The following is a 21,591-nucleotide window of genomic DNA, read 5'->3' on the forward strand; positions in this document are numbered from 1 at the left end:
TTTAATGCAAAATATATATACCCTAATGTTTGTGCAGTACTTTGGTGGTTAAGAGGAAACAAACATACACTGTTCTAACTAGTTTCAGACTAGAAAATGTTTTGCTTGGTTCTTTGTGTTAGCTTCATGATGTGTGCAGTAGTGATTGATGCTGTGAAGGATTACTTGTGCTTTGTTGTTCCAAGTGTGTATATGTGTGCACATGTGATATGTGCAATTTGGAAGAGCGGGTGTCATTGCAAATGGCAGAAAGAACAGCATCATATGCTGCCTGCAATTTTGAAAAGGTTATAGCCCTCGCTGATATTGCCATAATAAACATATCTCCATAGGTGCCTATTCCTACAGGTATTTGCGGGAAACCAAAGCTAAGCAAAGCATAAAGATTTTCCATTTGCAGGGGGGTATTTCGAAGTAGAGACCTAAGAATATACATGCTTGAGTTAACCTTTGAAACTTTGTAATTACAATAACTAGTTCTGACAATAATAATATAGCTATCAAGGTACAGGGTGTTTCAATAAAAATATAACTGAAAGCATTTCAGTTCCCATTTTATTGAATCACCTTGTAATCCAAATTTATGAACTGGACAAAATAAAATCTTCCTTGTGATTACAGATTTGTGTAAAATAATATTTTATCTGCAACTTTTGATTGAGAATTTGATTATCATATATCAGTGGCGGCGATTGGGTTCCAAAATTGGGGGTGGAGGCAAGGTGCCAAAACTTGGGGGGCAAAAAGAGTATATTTCTCTTTGTAGAAAAGGTTTAGCATAGTGCGGGGGCAAAAGTGGTGAAAGGTGGGGAGCAACTGCCCCCTCAATCCCCTTAATTGACGCCGCTGTCATATACTGTTTATATACAGTGCTTTTTCTCACAATCCTTTAGGGGAGTTTACTATCTTAATACATGCTCACACGTATATACACAAACATGTTTTAGTTACGTATTGTATAAGTGACACTAGCCACAGTAATTCAGTGTGAAGTAGCACACATATTATGTTTACAGGCATACCATATGAGTAACAAAATAGTCGCATTTTGCAAAACAGAATATTTTCGACTTCTACCCGACATTTACTAGGGAAACAACACTCAAATGTTGAAGTTTTCATGGCACCTTTAGTGTCAATATTATCCAATTGTTCCTTATGTACTTGACACAGTGCCACAAAGTTAAGACACTTTTGGGTCATCGTACTTTGTAAATAGTTGTTGAGGAAATGCAAAGAACAAACTACTTTCACCTCATAAGAAAAATATAGCATAAAAGCAAGTGCAATAGTCTTTCTTTCCTTAAATAGTAGCAGTGGGTATTTGCTACTAGGCTATCCTAGGCTTTAGCCTAGGGGTTGCAAGTCCAGTGGACTGCCCGAAATAAGACACTGAAAAGACAGAAGTGACATAAAATTCATTAAATTTATAATAATAGCAATATAGATCAACATGTCAAGTCCTTTTACTTGTTTTTCTATGAAAAAGGTAGGAGGAAGGGTTTCTTGTGTGTAAACAACTTCTTTCTTTCAGTGCTGCATGCTAACCCATACAAGTCTAAACTCAAGTCAAACTTTTATTCAGATGTGTGTATATTTTAAAGTTTAAAAGTGTTATTATTAATACAGAGCATGCAATTAATGCAAGTAATGATGTTGATGATGATAATAATGTTTTATAAAATGTAGTTTTATAAATCACCTGCTGAATAGTTGCCCTAACTGTGCACCATGGGTACTGATAGCATATCATTTGTAGACTTTTCCGAACTAAATTATGATAATATAATACATTAAAACATGTATCTTTAGTTATTCATTTTACCATCCTAGTTTGATAATAGTTCAATTTAAATAATTAGTGTTCCACCAGATTGTTATCTTCTTGGTATTTCCACAAAATACTTTTAGTTCTCTGAGATAGGGAGAGGATTAGGTCATTTTAATGCCGTTTGCAGGTGGGAAATTATGTTCCTTATCACAGTGACAAACACAGCCCATTTTTTATTGTAGTTCTATATCTCCATCACAGGCACATACTGTATATAGAACAATATTTCGGGATGGATCCGAGCGAAGTGTTTTATACATGTGATAATAATGACAATAATAAAGTTCAAAATTAATAGGTTGTTGAGATCTAATAAGCCAATTAAGTTTTATATAAGAGTTTGTAAATCAAGTTACTACTTACATTTTTGGATTTATTTTTGAAATAGTCAGTATTCCAGTTTTTATTTTCTCAGTTCTCCTTTCTCAACTCTGAACTCAACAAAATCCACCCACCACAATCACTGCTAAGTACTGAAAAAAAGACGATCGATTCGTTTTCTCATTCCTTTCTTTTGCCTCTTTCGAATGCAAGTGATAGCCAGAACATTCCAAATTTTGGCGCCTCAGAAGTTCGTAAGTTGAGGTAACCGATGCATTAACAGATGCCGACAATGGAAGTTAAAAGTAGCTTACATTCGTGTGGAAATCCTCCCTATTTTTCGATGGACTGACTCACTCAAGAACACGAGGACTACAGTTTTCCCATGCTTCTTTCTCTCTTCTCGTACCTAATCAGTAATCATAATATACCACACATTGGAAAAAGAAATACTGAGATATAGTAAAACACCCATTTCAGAACAGAATCCTGCATAATTTCATAAAGAGTCTCAAATATTTTTTTATGAAATTTCCATCTCGCAAATAATATTTTGTTTCAAAATGAAATCGTGTTGAAAGTTATACATTGGACCCCTTATAGGCTGGGCCCAATGGAGAACGAGGTGCCCGGGTCCCCATGACCCCCTGGTTTCGGACCCCCTGCATATCTCCCCCTTTCTTTCCATGCTTTGATTTTTTAAAACCATTTCTTTGTGTTTATGTATAAAGAGAATTGAAGTTCATGAAATTGTAGTAAATGGTGCTGTGATAATAGCAGATGAAAAGCAATGAGAAATAAAATCACTGCTAATTTGGTGTTGTCTCACTGATTGTGGATCATATCATATTTCTCCTTTCAGATGGTGCTAAAAGTGAGTTTGGGGGGGAGGGAGGGAGATGTATCCCCTGAACTAGAAAATTTTCGTGAAGCTGTATCATTGTCATTATGTTAAACCATAGGAGCATTCCCCCAGCTAACTCCGAGGCTTGACCAGACATCCCACAGATAACATTTTCCACCTCAAGCTCTGTATTCAGATGCTATTCTACTCTAATATCATAGCCCTATAATTTCTCTTCCAATAGCTAATAAATGCCAAGAAACAAAATGTGAATTAACAGTACTCAAGTAGGCATAAATTTGTATTTTTCTTATTTGGGGTGTTACACTTGCTCTCGGCCCCTGCTACGGACATACCTTGGTGTATGAGAAGCATGGTGACATTATAGCAAGTGTTGGAAGTGATCGCTATTAGCATCAATGCTAGCCTGCATATACCTCTGAACAGTAGCGTGAGCAGGATTTCATCAAGGGGTGTGTTATTTCTAAAACTTTTTTCCAAATTCACATTACCATTGTTTTATTATACTTTAATTAAATAATAATAATCACTTGTAATTAATAATACTTATAATTCATTAATTAGCTGAATTAATACTAATAATACTACTAATACCACTACTACTACTATTAAGTAGTAGAGATCTACATAAATATAGTATTTATGAAAACAATAGAACGAAATTACTTTCTAGTCATTCGATTTTTATCAAATTCTGGGAGCATTTTTTTGTTTCTTTTTTACGAAATAATTGTCTGGTCAACAAGGTGAAGCATTTCAAGGGTGAAGAAGATCCATAAATTCAAGAAAATATATTAAAATAAATTGAAATAATCAAAGTTTGGAACTCATAAAAAAAATAAGAAACAGCAAAAGGACAAAAAAAAGTGAATTATTCATTATAATCGTTTTATGTTTGTGATTCTGATTAATTTGAGAGACTAAATATCAATTTTAGAAGAAAACATTAAAACAAATACAAAACAATAACGATGTCCAAAGTCGACAAGATAAAGTTAATAGGGACAGTTAAAAAGAAGAAGAAGAAGAACCCATCCAAGGAGCTGCGGTGATCTGGTCAGTAGAGCGTCTGACAAGTGACAATCACGCGGGAGATCCGGATTCGATTCCCGAAATTGGTTGGAATTTTTCCGGCTTTTTCCCCGCATAAATGTCCCCGATAATTCACATGTGGATTATCTCGCTGTTCTTACCAACAAAACATTTTACAATAGTTAAGCTTATTGTCGTTTGAATAATTATCTAGTCAACAAGGAGACATTTTAAAGAGAGACATTCAAACGAGCTGTGGTAAACAATATAATGGGAAGGCGAAGTGGTGACTGTATTCTTGTCCGCCTAGTCTTTGTCTATACATTAGCCTCTTACAACGAACCAAGAACTTTATTTTGTTAATTCTCATTGTTCACACAAAAAAAATACATGGTCGTTGAACACTGGCGTACGTAGAGGAATGGCCGATGGTGTTCCAGCCCCTACCGAAATTTTGAGAAAATCATAATTTTTTAATAAAAATCCGTTAAGAACTTTAAAAAATCAAAATGTGTAAATGCGAAACCTCTTTTAAAGAGAATCCCGATTACCATTTTTGCCTTTGAATACAATTTTAATAGACTGAAAAGCTCCAAAAATACGAAATATTTTATTATGCATCCTGCCCTCCAAAACGTAGCCATGTGCTTATCCACATTTACTATTCCAGCCCCTCTTGAAAAAAAAAAATCCTGCGTGCGCCAGTGTGTTGCACATTGTTGCAACTGAGATACAAAACAACTATTTTCTCTTTTAAATTATAGTTACCCTAACCTAACCTCATAAATTCATGTTTATTTTCAAGGCATCACTCTGAAAGACACGTGTGTTTGGAATGCTGTGCTTTTCTCCATGCTGCAATAAAATAATAATTCAAATTATTATTATTATTATTATTATTAGTAGTAGTAGTAGTAGTAGTAGAAGTAGTAATAGTAAAATTATTGTCCCAGATCTTTGACTGTGAAAAATTGGCCATTTAATTTTTTTCCACAGCATTTTTCATAATATTTCACAAGCTCAAGGGGGGGGTGTTAAACCCCATAACCCCCCTCCTTGCGTACGCCACTGCTTCTCCATGTTACAGAAGGTAGCCACCAACACATCAGGAGTCACAGCATCAATTTCCCGACGAATCTTGTCTTGCAGTTCCATGTGTGGACTCAATTTTCCAGTATGTAAACTTTCAACTGAACCCAAACAAACACGAACCACTTTCAGGTGCATCACAACTGCAGGGTCAAGAACTCAGACTGAAAGCACATGTCTGTACAATTGGCATTTAATGGCAGAATTGCCCAAATGCAAGCCCATGCCCACGCAAGGACTAGAGAGACTGTGGTGCCATCTCCAATGATGTTACCATGCTTGTTATAGACCAAAGTATGTTCATAGCAAATATTATTACATTATGACCAATAGTTTGATTTTTATAAGTAAAAATTAGGGGCCGAGAGTGAGTAAAACACCTTTATCTATTTGACAAATAGCAACAATGAGTGTGAATGACAAGATGAAAGTGACCAAAGTACATTCACAGAGGAACACCCATTTCCAGGCTGGAAGTTGGCTGTTAAACCTTCATGGCGAGAACATGAATTGACTACTAAATCTGTCAGCACCTCCATAATTTGTGTATTATTGTTGCTTTGTAATCAAGATATTCGATCCCCTGTTGAGACACATTGCACGTATTTCAAATCCAATTTTGAACTGCAAGTCTATTCCCAATTTGCATATTTGAGCATAAAGTGGACTTGAAAACACGTTCACAAACTTTTAACCACATGTGCTTGTTATCTGAGGTGCCTGTCAAAGGTAAACAATAAGTTTTAAACACTACTCTTAGTGAGAACATCACTACCAAGTGGAACTAGGTGAACTTAAATTGAGGGTTGTATAACAATCAGGATGAGTGATTCATTATTTTATGAGTGTACAAAAGGTATTATGAGAATTTTTTTCAGCATGGTGGGAACAAAATACTAAAACTCATGCTCATGACCTCGACTCCATAGAATTCTATCTAAACAACAGACTTTAAACATAATCCCAGCACCACTTTCATCAACAACGAAGCTCTCACCTGTAATAACTTTATGTTTAAAGATCAACACTTATTCAAGATCTGTGTCACTACTATGGGCATTAAAATGATTTTATCCCATGCCAACTGCTTCATGAGCAAACTGAAAAAAGAGTAACTTGACACTTAATCCCTGAAACTACTTCTCTGTTTTATTCATGACATTTTCCTCCTGTGAAATCATGGGGAACCCTTTCCCTCCACCCTCTCTGTCCATTCTTGCATCAACTAAAGGAATTACGTTCTATTCAGTTCATTGCATGCATTCAACCTATCAAATCACTTTCCTAGATGTGGATGTGCACATCAAAGAAGGTCATTTGAGGAACACTGTCCACACTAGCGATGGACGAAATCGGAAATTTGGATATTGCGATATATCATCAAGAAAATGTTGTCACAGACGATATGATATAATATTTTTTCCTTATCGTGATATCGGGGATATATCATCCTCATGATATATATCCCCAAATATCGTGATGATATATCACTGACACAATATATATCACTAAAATATTGTGATGATATATTGCCAACATGATATATATTGCCAAAATACCGTGACGATATATTGCCAACACGATATGTTGATCATGATGATATATAATCTAGTTGATATAGCCCGGGCGATAGTTTTTCAATATTGTGATATATCATCTGGACAATATATCATCCAACACTAGTCCACACATAAAGCTCCAACAAAATGCGGTTCTTTCTCTCTGACCCTTAGAGGAAAATGCCTCAACCCTTCTAATACAGCCTCCATGCAACCGATCCTTAGTTAGCAAGCTGATTTGATTCATTTAGTGCATGTAAGTGAACTGGATCAAGCAGAATTGATTTGAGTTGAGTTGTTGTTTTAAGTCCACTTTATGCATCAATAGGCTAATCAGGACTGGACTTAGAGTTTAAAGTGGCATCCGAACCACTATGTGCCTCCACTAGTTATTGAACCTAGAACCCCTTGAGTGCAACGCAACAACTTTACCAATATGGGATCAGTGAGGCAACAAAATTGGTTAGTTAGTCCATGAAGAGGAGTTGGGGGTGACCTTGAGATTCTATTTTCACCCAATACCATCCCTACCTCATCAAAATCAGAAATGACCTATACTTTATCTCGGGGAATCTCTGGAGCAAGGCTGCACATTGTGGCAGAGAAAGGGAAGACGATTGAGCGGAGAGAAGCAGTACACAGCTCTGTAAAAGCTGGTAACTGAAGTTGTTTTTTCCCCATCCACACAATCCTGTTCCCTCGCACTTGTTCACCGGTCAAGCCCTCTCAAGTAACTACTTGTGCAGAGACTTGCTTTCATTCACTTGCTCCAGAGATTCTTGAGACAGAGTATACATTCCCTCCTCCCCATCCTCCACAGTGATCCTGACACCAGGAATATATTTCTGAACAAACTCAGTTGTTTTCAAGTACCACCCTTCCCTTTCCAACCTCAGAAACATTCTGGTCCAAAATATCCTGTTGATCCCCCAATTATCACCCTGCTGCATCCAGATGCAAGTACTTAAGGTGCAAAACCTGCCCCATCCTGATTGCAACCCCAACCCTCCAAAAATACCTTTCACACAAGTGGAACCCACCACATTTCCAATGTTACTTGCAACATCTGTGGTGGCATTTACCTGGAGGAAACAACCTCTGTCCTCAACCTTAGCATCATCACCTTATAATCAATTGGTCCCAGGTTCAATACTTGATGGAGGCACATAGTGCTTCGGATACTACTTTAAACTCTAGATCCAGTCCTGATTAGCCTATCTGTTGCCTAAAGTGGACTTTGAACAAAAAAACAAACTCCTCAACCTTAGGAGCAAAAATCTTCATTTCTCGGTTGGTGAATTAGCTGTTCAACTGTTCAACTGTTCAAAGTTACCACTTGGTAACTTTTCTATCCAACTCCCTTATCCAAAGGAACCTCTGGCTTCACACACCCAACAACCATCACTTCCTGACCAGTCTACGCTGCCCCTTATCCATAGGAAGAATTTTGGTAAGAACCTGATTTTGTACCAACTTTCATCTTTGTTTTGATGTGGCAACCCTACAGGTTCATTTACTTCCATAGGCACCATCTTATTTCTGCCACTGAGGATGGGGACTGCTGCCACAAAAAATTCAAATTCTCCTCTGTCTGGTGATTGTTTCTTTCCTTTTTATTTTTTATATTTATATATATTTATTTGAAACAATGCCAGTTTTATTTCACCATACTGTGTATATTTATATTATTCAATCAATTTATAACATGCAAGTTTTTTATGTTCTGTTGTTATGAGTTATTTATTAATTCAAATTTATACATTTTTCTACATTTATGTACATCAGCTTTGCTAAAATAAATAATAATTTTATTAAATATGATTATTTTTTAAATCTGTATTGTTTTACTCTGGTTTTCCAGAGTTTGGTAAACAAACATATTTCAATATTGTACATACTCGAGTGTAGTGGTGGACCTGTTCCAATATAAAATTAGAACTATCAGCAACTGTTTATATACTGTTCTGATCTAATATGAGAAACATTAAGTGCAGATGTTTATTAATAGAGGGTGTTGCCATGCAACACTGACAGACTTTTACAGTGTGTAGAAGACATCAAAATGAATAACTTTTCTTGGCAACTTTGCATATTGAGGCTTCATTTTGATGTAAGGATCCCTAAAATATGGTACTTTCTATTCTGTATGTATTCAGGCATGCTGTCCAGATTTATGGTTGGCACTGTGATTTATTTATTGTCAGAAAACACATTACAATCAATAGAATGGCATGAAAACACTCTCATGCCAGCACACATATTTGCAGGGTTAAGTCACAACATTTCAACCATCCTCTTTCAATTATGTACATATTGCTATTCAAACAGATGTATCATATCCTGTTTTGACCCAAGGGGTCATGGGTTCAAATCCTGGCCTGGACATGGATGTTTGTGAGTGTCTATTGATCAATTTCATCATCATATCACTCATCCCCATCTTCGCAAATTAGCCAAAAGTGGCACAAGAAGCAGAGTGAAAAAAGCAAATCAATCAATCAATCATATCTTGTTTTATATATTTTGCATTAAAATAAGGCTTGGAAGTTTTCTCCTGAAAATTTTGTCTCCACTTTAGAGATTAACCCTTGCTTTTTATTTGTTACAAAGTTTGTGTGTAGCTTTTGAGAATATCATTTTCTGTTAGGAAATATGTCTGCCAATGGTAAGTGTGAACCTTTACAGCATGGGTTCACATACAGGATAGAAAATGCATGTTTTGAAACTCATAGCACCCTAAAAAGGTCTGATTGAGCAAATATCAAAAGCTGTTATCTTGATAATATCTAACACTGTGGAAATTTGATCGTGTTCTTTAACAGTAACACCCTATATTGCAAGAAATATCAGAGGAATTTTTATCAGGAGAGAATTTGTGTTTGTTCAAGGAATTGATTTGAGAATATTGTTGCATATTGTGCTTTTGTTCTATTTGTGCTATTAAACATCTTGTTTAGAAAAACAAAAATGTTATAGGAGCCTGGCAAGCAGGGTGGAAGTGCACCCCAAATCGTAGGTGTCAATTTCTTTAATTTCTGGAAGTGACGAAGCAAATAATAATTTAAGCAATTTAGAAAGAAGACATGTCAACTAACTTGGATCATCATCATCATTATTATTATTAATATTAGGCTATTAAATACTTGTTGATTCATGGAGTTGGTGTTTAAAGTCCACTTTATGCAAAGTAAGGCTAATTGGGACTGGAGCTACAGTTTAAAGTGGGATCTGAACCAATATGAGCCTCCACCATGTATTGAACCTGGGACCCCTTGATAACAATGTGACGATGCTACAACTATGCCATCGTGGAGGCCTATTAAATACTTGTTTAGAACACATGGGAGTGTGAATAATGCTACATCTTAAAATTTCATTAGGTACACAATAACCCCCACCAGTTGAAAGATTTTTCTTCCTACATTCATGTGTTCATTTCATGTTGAGCAGGGACTTATATCATGTGCATAATATAAATGGGACATCAAGACCCTGAAATACTGGTGGCTTTCCTGCAATGAGTTGTGTGTGTTGCCTAACTCTGTGGCGATGGAAACTTCCTATTGGAAAGTTGCTATTGAATTTCACTTAGCACCGTAGAGGTAGGCAACACACAACAGATTACAGGGAAGCCTTTATTTCAGAATCTAGGTGTCCCATTTTTATTGTCGGTGGCTGTACAACATCCTCTTAGTGATTTTCTTGATAGCAGCTTATCATACAGCTTTCAAATAAGTTCAATACTGTATCTTGGCAAAAGCTAAAAATAATGAAATAAACAATATCTGATGAATTAACAACAATGAAAAGTGAAATAATTTGAGATGGCAGATACATGGCTTGCATGCATTATTTAAGTGCAGGTATATCTTGCATTAAAATTGGTCAACTCCATATTTTGGAAAATTAGGCTGTAATAAGATATAAAATATCCATTGGAAATTGTTAAATTCTGTATTGTAATCCTAAAGTCAGTGGCCTGGTCACAAAAGAAAGATATCCTAACCTTCCAAACTTTTAAACTTATGAAATGCAAAAATTTGAATATGTTGTCTGGTCTGTCCTTTACATGAATAAGGATATTGTGCAAGTGACCACTTCAATAGCATCTGAGCTCACTACTGATATGGTAATAGAGGATGATGATCAATTTCAAATGTTACCATGTAAACCATTGTTGAGATGTTTGTTTGAATATGAACTTGAAGGATTCCCATTTAGAGACAATGGAGGGTTTGTGGCTAGTTCAGCCACATGGCGCCACTATAGTCACACTACAACAATAAGCACAGTGCAGTGGCATGCAAAATTATCAAGTGTTCCAATGGTCCAATGATCTTTCTCGTCTGGGGGTATGTGAAGTCACATTTGTATGGACAAAGACCACAGAATGAAGCTGACCTCTGACATTAGACCACTATGGCCTTTGCACAGATCACTCTGGAAATCCTGTCTTCTACATAGCACAACTTGTCTGCATGGTACGAACTGTACCGCCATAGCAATCATGTTAATTTATTTATATGAACTTTCAGATACAGTACTGACTGGGCATTTTATACTGAAACTATAACAGCAGGAAAACAACAACAAAACAAAACAATACAAGAGGGCACAGAAAAAAAATTAAAAGATTTTTAAGATTGTTAGAAAGAAATTATGTTCTGGCAAAAAATTTTCAACATTTGGAGTCAGGCTATTATACAAAGCAGGAAAGCCTATAGAAAAAAGACCATTATAGGAGGATTTGTGAATGAGCTTTACATTGCAGATCGGTCATGTGGATACAAGCATATTAACTCATTGATTAGAAATTCGGTTGATGATTTTATACAAAATTTAATGTCTGCTAGTTTGCAAACACACATATTACCTGTTCTATAGAGGTGTGTCAGAGCTTCTATGGTAAGCAGTACCAAGAAAATAGCCAAGGACAATCAATCCTGGAAAGATTAGTTTTAGATGCAATGGTATAAGTAGGGAAGCATTGAGTGTAAATTACGAAGTGTTGATTTAGACACAAGAATAGTATCCCTCTACATATGTTCTTACGAGTATCCAGTAATAAAATATTTTCTGCAATGTTTTCATTTCTTTTTGTGACGATATCTCAAATGACTCACCATGTAAATTAGTAATTGTATTAAATCTATATGTGATATTGGAAGCCAATTAGCATTTTTGAGATAAAACTTACTTGATTTAAGAATATCCACCTGTTGTCGTCATACAAAAAATCTTCAGAGACCACTGATATTAATTCATTTCTGAAATAAATTGTATTATAAAGAGAGTACATTTTTGGGTAAAAGTTCGGTATATCGGAGACACATTAAAATCGGATATTTTGTGTTTCGCATGGTTCGTACTTACCAATTGTGTGATTGCGGAACATAGTTCAAGGTGCCATTATGCTTTTTACATGAAAACGAAGACAATTCTTCACATACTGAATGATTTTATTGATTCCTTTCTTCGCTTCCGTAACATACGTTATGGCGGGCACATTTTGACTCAAGTTGTGGGTATGCAGTGTTTCCAACCATCTTCACCAAAAAATACCTACTGTCGTGTTCGTCACTTGTGAAAATTTTACATTATGCACGGGTAGCTGACGGATAGCCCCACGAACCATTCACGGAAAGCCCCACGAACCATTATGCACGGTAGCTGACGGATAGACCCACGAACCATTCACGGATAGCCCCACGAACCATTATGCAGGGTAGCTGACGGATAGGTTCACGAACCATTCACGGATAGCCCCACGAACAATTTTCGATAAGGTTAGGTTAAGTTTGGTTCGGTTAGGCAAGTATAGGGAAAAAAGGGGTTGGAAACACTGACAGGGGCTTAAGTCATCAAACGTACGCAGCATGCAGTTTACGTAGCGAAAGCAATGGCAATTGTGCGTCGGTGAGTTATTTCTCTTGAAAAATACATGATTTCCCGGTCAAATATATTCCACGATGATAGAAAATACCTCGACGAAAGCTTGCAGTAACACAATTCCGTATGTGGTTTCTTGTGTAAAAATGAAGAAATGTGTCTCCGATATATCGAACTTTTATCCATTTTTGTTAGGCTATATTTTGATATAATTACCACCAGTTCTTAAATTAATAATAGTAAAAACATTACATTCTTGAGACTTGCTTTATTGTGAAAGCTCCTCTGTTGTACAGCACATTCAACTTCTCTGTCTTTACAACTACCATTCCTTCTACAGATGGTGGGTGAAAACAACGCAAAGCATACAATACGTAACAGATTTTATGTACAAGAATTAAAGCCTCGCTTACCAGTTTGAAACATTATGAGTTTTTTTTTGGACACTACACGGTTGGAATAGCATAGAAGCGGTTATGTGGTGGCGAAATTAAATAAAGCATACTTTCCATGGTCCCTTCATACTATAAATCAATTCTTTTTACAACGGCTACAAATTTATATATAAAATTTTATGAAAAAGTAGGCCACTCGCTAGTATGCTATTCACTACAATACAAAGCAACAATTTCCTTATAGGACATAACATTGGGAATACACAAAGCAAAATAATATTTTGAGTTTACCTATACCCATCCAAGGTATGGGTGTGAAGATTGCAAAAATGTACGAAATTCCACACACTACTTGCGAAACAATTTTAAAATTTACATAGTAGGTAAACATATTGTACAGAATCTGAAGATATTTTAAGAAATATTTAGACGTTAATTATTGACAAACTGGGCATGATATGATATAACAGTTTTGTCACAGTTTTTAACATAAAGAATACTCATATATAAAAAATGTTGAAGATTAAATTACAATTACAAATTAATTTACAGAAGTATTCCTTGTGAATGAAATTTAATTCGGAATGTAAAGAACATTATATTAGGAATAAGAGCAGCAATGGTATCTTTTGCCTCCCTATAGCATCGAGTCAAATATCCATACAAACACTTCGAATTAATAGTTTGCACTGTTTACTTTGTGTGTATGCTACATAGACCACATATTTTTCACAGAATGCTAAGTGATGTGTGATTGTTGAATGAGATTATATCATTCTACGAAGAGTCCTTCATGTATCACTCATTGTTCTTGAGATTAGAAGTTTAATAGTATCTATGTTCTACTATAGATCTACATTTAACGTTAAGTTACCAGTGCCCTGTGATTGATATGTACGTTTTTGAGAATAATTTCTCCAACACCATCGATATTTCCTTAGGAAAAATCGGTTGAGGTTTTGGAGGCAGTATCTTTGACTTATTTATTCTTAGCACAATAGTGAATGAGGTTCAGTATAGTCAGTGTTCAACATTCACATCTACAACCTTTCTTCCAATATGGGTCTTGAGGGCTCAGATTCAAGATCGACCATGTTGGAAGGAATGTTTTTCTAAAATAACTTTATTTTCGTTTTTTCACAAAATTGTTTTGAGGAATATTTTTTTGAAAAAAAAAATGATAAATAGAAACAATTAATTGGTTAATTTTCATCTGGCTTCTTCTAACATGCTGAACCTCACTCAACAAATATATTCCTTACGATTTACCTAACAACAAATATGTACAAGTCACACTCTTTTTTTGTCGCTTTTAAGACGATTAGCACCATAGATGTAATTTCTGGAAAGCTACACAATACAAATTGTTCACAAGTGCTTCACAAGAGAGCCACACTCTCGACACTTTCTTGATCTCCTCTACTCTCAGATTCTTGTGCTGGGGTGGCTCTGGATGGAGTATTAGGCTGGATCGGATGTAATTTGACAGCTTCCGCTGATCCACCACCTAAAATTACAACATAAGATATAAAAATTACACACATTTATTTCATTACAAATTCTTTAGAAGATTGAAGATCAGCTAATAGGCCTTCATACACCGGTTTATACAAAAAGGTAAAACTATCCCCGGCACATTGCGGTGAAATTTGTCAAGATTTTCTTTTTTCCCTTTCTGTTGAAATGAAATCTAAAATTTCTAAACTCTGAGGTTTCACGTGAAACTTCGTGTGGATTGCTCTCACTACTGTCTAGATATTCTCAATAATTTAATGGGATTATATAGTCGCAAAATGATTGTTGTTGTTGATTTAATTTATTTTACTTCGCCTTTTGTGCCACTTTTGGCTAATTTGCGAAGATAAGGATGAGTGGTCATGTGATGTAATTGATGAATGGACACTCACAAACATCCATGCCTGGGCCAGGATTCGAACCCGGGACCCCTGGCGTTGTAGCTTGATGTGCTAACCACTCCGTCATGGGGCCGGCCATATGAGTGATGTTTAGGTAAATAATTGTAATTACTGATTAATTCTGTTTGTTTCTGATAATAACATCTTCAATCTGCGCACGTCTTGACTTTACAATTTGGACCAGGTTTTTTTCTTTCCCATCTGAAAATTACTCATAAGGTGAGAGCATTAATTGAGTGGGTCACTTGCAAATATCTATCTATTTATAAAACGAGGAGAGTGACACGTGAATGATGGAACATCTTAAAATACATCTGCTGATGTTCCTCACAACTTACTCATTTAATCTCAGTGGTTTTCACACAACAATTTTCAATTTTAGCACTTATTGTAAATATCGAGGCTTAGCAGAAACTAAAAAGTCTCAATTTCAAGTAATCTCGAGTAACAGTCACGTTCTCTGAACGAGTAATAGCTTCAATACATATTTTCTTATTGGTACGCAAATAATAATAAAGTTTCAGGCTACAATTGGTGTGACGAGAATAAAATACATTAGGCTATGTAGCACCCATTTGGTAAGAAAAAATGTTTTGGTGACACGGGGATTCGAACCTAGGGTTTCAGCTTAGAAAGCTGGCCTTTAACCGACATGGCAACAAGCCACGGTGAAGAAACCAAGCTATTCAAGTAATTTATCCATAAGATTGCATCTGTTCCTGTCCAGCTCGAAACTTTTGATGTCGCTTTTCGCTAATTACATTAATTTGAAAGCAATAGGCTTCATCAGAAATGTGCTGTACACATTGCTGACAAAATACAAGTGAAGCTTGTGCATCAATATTAATGAAGACTTTGGGAAGTCGTGCTTTTGTTGAAGGTTAGTGTTTCCATCCCTAAATAATTACCGTTCTCTAGTTTCCGTCAATATAGCGGATTCTGCTATGTGACGACGAATCTCATTAACCAACGGCACATAAATTATATTATTTTAAACTATTTATTTCAAAATGAAGAGTCATTATTCTGGAATCTACGGTGGCATTCATTCATTCGGTAAGAATTTTACGAGAGTCACAATTATATTTTTGTGCTCCATTAGGAAACCAAAGTGCACGTGTAAAAGAGTAAAACCCGACAATTTTTATTTTACAAAAATTCTATTTACTGTTAAAGTTAAATGAGAGGACAAGCATTGACTTATTTTTAATAGCCTGGATGACTGATGGTGTGTGTGGGGGGGGGGGGAGTTAAATCATCTCATGTGCCCCCCTGGCTGTGACATAAACTCTTCTTCCTTTAGGAATTCTATTATTTTTCCCATCGCATATTCAGTGCCAACTTCGCGATTCTGTTTGCCAAAGTGTATGGGAAAGGAATTTATTTATTCTTCAACTGGTTCGGATCCCACTTTAAGCTGTAGGTCCAGTCCCGATTAGCCTTACTGTGCATAAAGTGGACTTAAAACACCAAATCAATCAATCATCTTTCCGAATGATTTTTTTGGCATCATTTTCAGGAATTACAGCACTATTTCTGTCTCGCTTATTCTTATTGCGTTTTTTTCCTTTTCCTTATTTAGTGTTGCTTTTCTTCCATTTTCGGCTACTCTCGATGATGAAGAGAGACTCAAAAAGAACACCCATGCTCAGGCCAACTTCTAACGAATTGTGATAACTACTTCGTCACGAACGTCAAAAACGCGTTTCTTTTTTAAATAAATTTCAGGAATATTTCACATTTTCATTACTTTGATTGTAGACGTGGAAATTCCAGTTAATTAATATTTAAGCTGGAATCTTTCCGTTAGCACTTTTCTTGGAGTCTGAGAGATACAATTTCCCTGCATATGGTTAAATTGATTGATAGTAAGCAACACTGCTGCTTTTCGAACACTTACTTCGGCTGTACTTCCGGCCACGAAGCTGGACTTCAACTTTTTGTGAACAGAAGTGTACTATACAATCTTCTCTATTTCGTTTATTTTATGTAGCCCCTGAATGGGCAACTAGCCAGTGAAGTGTTTTCCGAATTCATAGAATATTTAAGCTACGGTTTTCTTATGTAAAACAGGTACTATACTTATTCGTTCCCACCCCAAGATAGAAAACAATTGACACAATCGTGTCGGTTCAAAATTAAGCAGCATGGCTGCCCTTGACACTCTCCGGTAGAAAGTGGGAAAATTTGAATGACCTATGAAGATTATGCTCTTTTTTTAACGTTTTCTCGCACAGATGTGTTATAGGGAAGTAACGTGCGGTTTTATGTGGTACTATTGAGAACAAGTATCTTGGTTCGGTTATTTGTGGTTTCCGTGACCTGAAACAAATTTTATGTCGTATAAAACATCGATTGCTTCTTGAGTGTGCATTCAACCTTATTTTGCGAATAAGAAAACTGTGAAAGTAGTACGTATGTCATTCGTGTACTACTTAACACATCCTAACAGCGGAGAATGCGTATTTTCAAGATATGTATGCATATTTCTTGACTAGTTTTCTACAGAGCATTCCCTGACATTCGTTACGAGACTCGGCGGCAAGACTCGGCTAATCTCGAAGATGAAGATGAGTGATGATGACATGATGAAATTGATGAGGGGACACATGCCAAGGCCGGGATTCTAACCAGGGGCTTCTGACCTTAAATTAAGTTTTATTGAATGCAAATTTTTCTTTGTGAGAAAGAATCGTACCAGATCAGCGTGGATTTCTCGTCTAGAAATTCGAATATAAAATGTTGTTTTTCTTTTTGTTTGTTTGCTTCTTGTGCAAAGAACTAATTACAACTAGCCCTATAATTCGATGTGTATTCGAACAAGTGTAACGTACACCCCACACCATGGAGTATTGAAGTCAATTGCCCTCAATTATGATGCGATAGTTGTTTCACCCGTAAGCTCTGTCCTTTTCTTCGAAGCATACTGAAAGTCTTAAAAACATTTGTGACTCAAGTGTATGTAAGAAGCTGATCAGGTCGTTAGAAAATGGATAACCAAATTAAGCACGTACTGATATATATGTATATACTTGTATTTTAAATAGCATACGAATTTTGAGTTTTACAATTAAAGTCTTGCAATATTTGAAATGATCACCAGCAGCTGCGCATGGAGTAAAACCGTTTCTTAATGATTCGTTCTATTTCGTATCGTAAAATTGTATTAAATAATAATAGGAATGCTGAAAGTATTTATAGATTGGCGTTGTAGATGACAAATTTTGCAGTCTGTAGTAGGAGATGACATGTAGATCTCTCTAACTCTGGGCCAACTTCCGAGGCGGAGTGGTTAGTACGTCGCGCTACGACGCCAGGGGTCCTGGGTTCGAATCCCGGCCTGGGCATGGATGTTTGTGAGTGTCCATTCATCAATTTCATCATATCATCACTCATCCCCATCTTCGCAAATTAGCCAAAAGTGGCACAAAAAGCGAAGTAAAATAAAGCAAGTCAAGCAATCAATCTCTAACTCTGGATGCCCACTAGAACGGAGGCGAAGAATAAATCTTCGACCCCTGCGAACGACGGAAGGGAAGTTACCTTGCGTGTGCCTTGAGAGAGAGGGGCATCATGTGTGAAGAAACTGATAGTAGTTCTGATGATGAATTAGTTTTTATACGTAGCCCAAGGAGGTGAAAAATAGAAGACCGTGAGTGCACGAGATTGACACCGAAATCACTGAAAAGGGGAAGTATCTTCAAATCTTTCCAGATCTCTTCCGAGAAGCTAGGAAGTTTACATAGTACTTTCATATGTCCCAAGAATTATGAACTTTTCATCATGATATAGCAAGCAACAATACAAAGCGAAAAACACATTTTACTTCCAAAAAGTCCAGTGACTTCTCCAGACTTCGATGGTTCTCCTTTGCTTCGCCGGACTTCCGCCTCAGTGAGCGAGATTGCACTTGATTACATGTATTTTTCTCAAACGAGTTTGTTACTTCGCCTCGCCTCCACTCCAGTGAACGCCCCGCTTAAAGAAATCATTACTATAAAGTTAAAGATAGCATATTTTTTTTTTAAAAAAATAGATCATATTTAAGGATATACGTGTAAAACACGTGAGACAAATCGTTACGAATATTGAGAAAATATAATCATAATATCTCAAAATGCAAGATTATTTTAAGGAATAACAGTTACCACAGCTACAAGTTTTGAAAGTAGTGCAACATGCAAGGATGACACTAGGTACTATATTCTCACCAATGTTCGAACTGAAGTAGAGAGAAGCCAGGAAATCCACCCCTTTTCTTTTTTCCCCAAAGACTCTACATTTCTAAAGTTGTTCCCAACCGGGGAAAAGAAAAATGCATACCTTTGATGTATACTTACTTTTTATTATTAAAAATTCAGCACTTGAAGCAAATTTTATGGAAATACAGCTGCACTACTGGCACATAAACTCATGTCGGATGTAAATAATATTGAAACTACAACTAGAAAATATTTTTTCAATAAGTTCACCGCTGCTTTTTATAACTATTACTTAGACGTTACACGGTTGTTATTATAATGAAACTGTTTGAATTAACATGAATGAAAAAACTGAAAATATGAAAAGAAATAGTTCAAACGTTCTCCCTTCTATATTTTCTTCAATTCGAACAAGGATTCTTCCATCAAACTATATAAAAGAACACAATTATTACAAGTCATAGCAAACACAGAGCTTTGAAAACTGGCAAAACTTACTGTCTATAGTGGCATTTTTAAGAATATGGAAGGAAATAGTTCATGAGTATTATATAAAGACAAAATGATAGTTCAAGTCTCGTGTTCACTCGTTTGTAATACATGATAGAATTAAATATCACATTCCTTTTGTTAATGATCTCAGTTTTAGAATATACAAACTAGTTTTAGGTCTGGATTCAAACGCAATGGAGAAAGAAGAAAACGTTAAAGCACACACTACGACTTTAAAAGTGAACATAAATAAGTGGAACGAAAGTAGAAGGTTTTCTTTTCTTGACATTTGTTTCTAAGAGTGCTATTGCTATACGAACTGTACACGCATACAGAGCTGACGAATTCTTCAAATTACATTTAGAAGCACAAGAAAGCAGAGAGTGACAATGAAGGAAGGTGGCTTTGCCAAGTAACGGAGAGTGCAAACATACCTGATATTTACGGGTCTCCATTCTATAACGATGATATCCAACGTTCAAAATGGATCCCGTTGCAGTTCGAAGCACCTCTCCGTTGCGTATATATATACACACTTCCTTCCCGCGTGTTCAATGCCTTTAACAGGGCTAACTGTTTCCTAGCAGTTCAAGCTATCCAGACAGTTTGTTAGCACAACCATCTAGATAACAACAGCACTTCCTGCATTCAACCAAAATAATTACTTTCGCGAGAAGATTAAGATTTTACAGGTTTGAGTATATATAAAACGTAAAGTAACTTGAAGAACAAAAATAGTTATCTTCGTCCATTGCGTAAGAGGTCTATATGCTATAAATTTTCTGAACACTACTGGTTGATCTGTGACGTCCACATGCAGTCAGACGAATGTCTCACCATGGTTAACCGAAGTGCCGCAGGTACTGCTAGTTGGGGCCTTCTTGTATGTTGCACTGTTCATTGTGAGCTTTCGTACGTTCTTATCAGGATGGAAGACAATTATATAGACTTTAGGAGAGTACAAGCAGGTAAGTGCCACTGATGCGCTTAGGCTGATCGCAACACATAGCGTCGTAATTTGTATCTGAAATGAAACAAGAAAACACACATTATTATTATTTTCATTAATGGAATATAAATATATATACATATACAGGGGTTTGGAAAGCCACTGTGTACTTAGCTTTACAGATTCTCATTATGGATGTCCTCAGAGGGACAAGCAAGGCACCCCTAAACAGTCTCCCCCCTAAATGTCAGGTTGAAGTCATTGCGTTTCTGTGGCAAATCGTCTACCAATCGTATTTATAACGATATTTTCCTTACAATATTTAGCGCTAAATTAAGTGAAATAATATTACATGTGCGAAATATATAATTTTAGGCTGCCATTCATTTTCCAGGGGACACTCATAATATTCATACTTAGGAACTTTGTGTTACACTTTGTTTCTCTGATAATGCTTGATCTCGTTCCGATTGCTACTACTGTTTGCTCAGGAAGTGTAGTGTGGTCGGAAAAAGTTATTTCAGTACAAAATTACGTACAAGACCAGGAACAAACTGATCATAACAAGCGATTGCAGTGCTGTGACTAGTTTACGAATTTTGTTGAACATTCCTCATGTCAATTGGAAGGCAAAATCATTGCTCAAGAAGCAGATTTTGGGATGAAAGTTGTCTTCTTGGTCAGTAGCATATCGACACAGTACTGAGTCGATACACACACCCACATTTTTGTGGGTGTGCTTGGTGTCACATTCTTTACAGAAAAGGCTTGATTCCACTTTGCTGGATTAATTCTCAGTTTACACGACTGTGGTAGGGGAACCTGTCCTAAAACGACATACTCAGATAAAATGACATACCTTGAGTTTCTCGTTACTGCTGCAAGGGGCAGTACTTTTCAGTCTCTGATTGTGTACTGTAGTAGACAACAAAGAACCTGTGTGAGTGGCGGTGCCATTGTGTAAAGGATTTCGGATTCCTTAAATACGGAGTTGTAAAATTTTGAGGTGATCATTGTTTGATGCCAGATTTCTACAATTACAATAAGCGGG

At 36.2% G+C, this 21,591-nt stretch overlaps 1 protein-coding gene across 1 annotated transcript in view; it reads right to left on the bottom strand.

Annotated features, from left to right (window-relative positions):
• Positions 1-12,874: 12,874 nt before the first annotated feature.
• The window catches only part of mGluR (metabotropic Glutamate Receptor), a 658,640-nt gene continuing 649,923 nt past the window's right edge, over positions 12,875-21,591 (bottom strand). The window contains exons 9-10 of the mRNA XM_083117726.1: positions 20,429-20,615; positions 12,875-14,488 (exon numbers count right to left, since the gene is read on the bottom strand). Of these exons, the coding sequence (XP_082973852.1) occupies positions 14,361-14,488; positions 20,429-20,615 (315 nt within the window). The 3' untranslated portion in view covers positions 12,875-14,360. The remainder of the gene's footprint in view (positions 14,489-20,428; positions 20,616-21,591) is intronic.

The sequence above is a fragment of the Lepisma saccharinum genome, chromosome 2 (genome assembly GCF_977018435.1).
Source record: "Lepisma saccharinum chromosome 2, izLepSacc3.1, whole genome shotgun sequence".
Lineage (NCBI taxonomy): Eukaryota > Metazoa > Arthropoda > Insecta > Zygentoma > Lepismatidae > Lepisma > Lepisma saccharinum.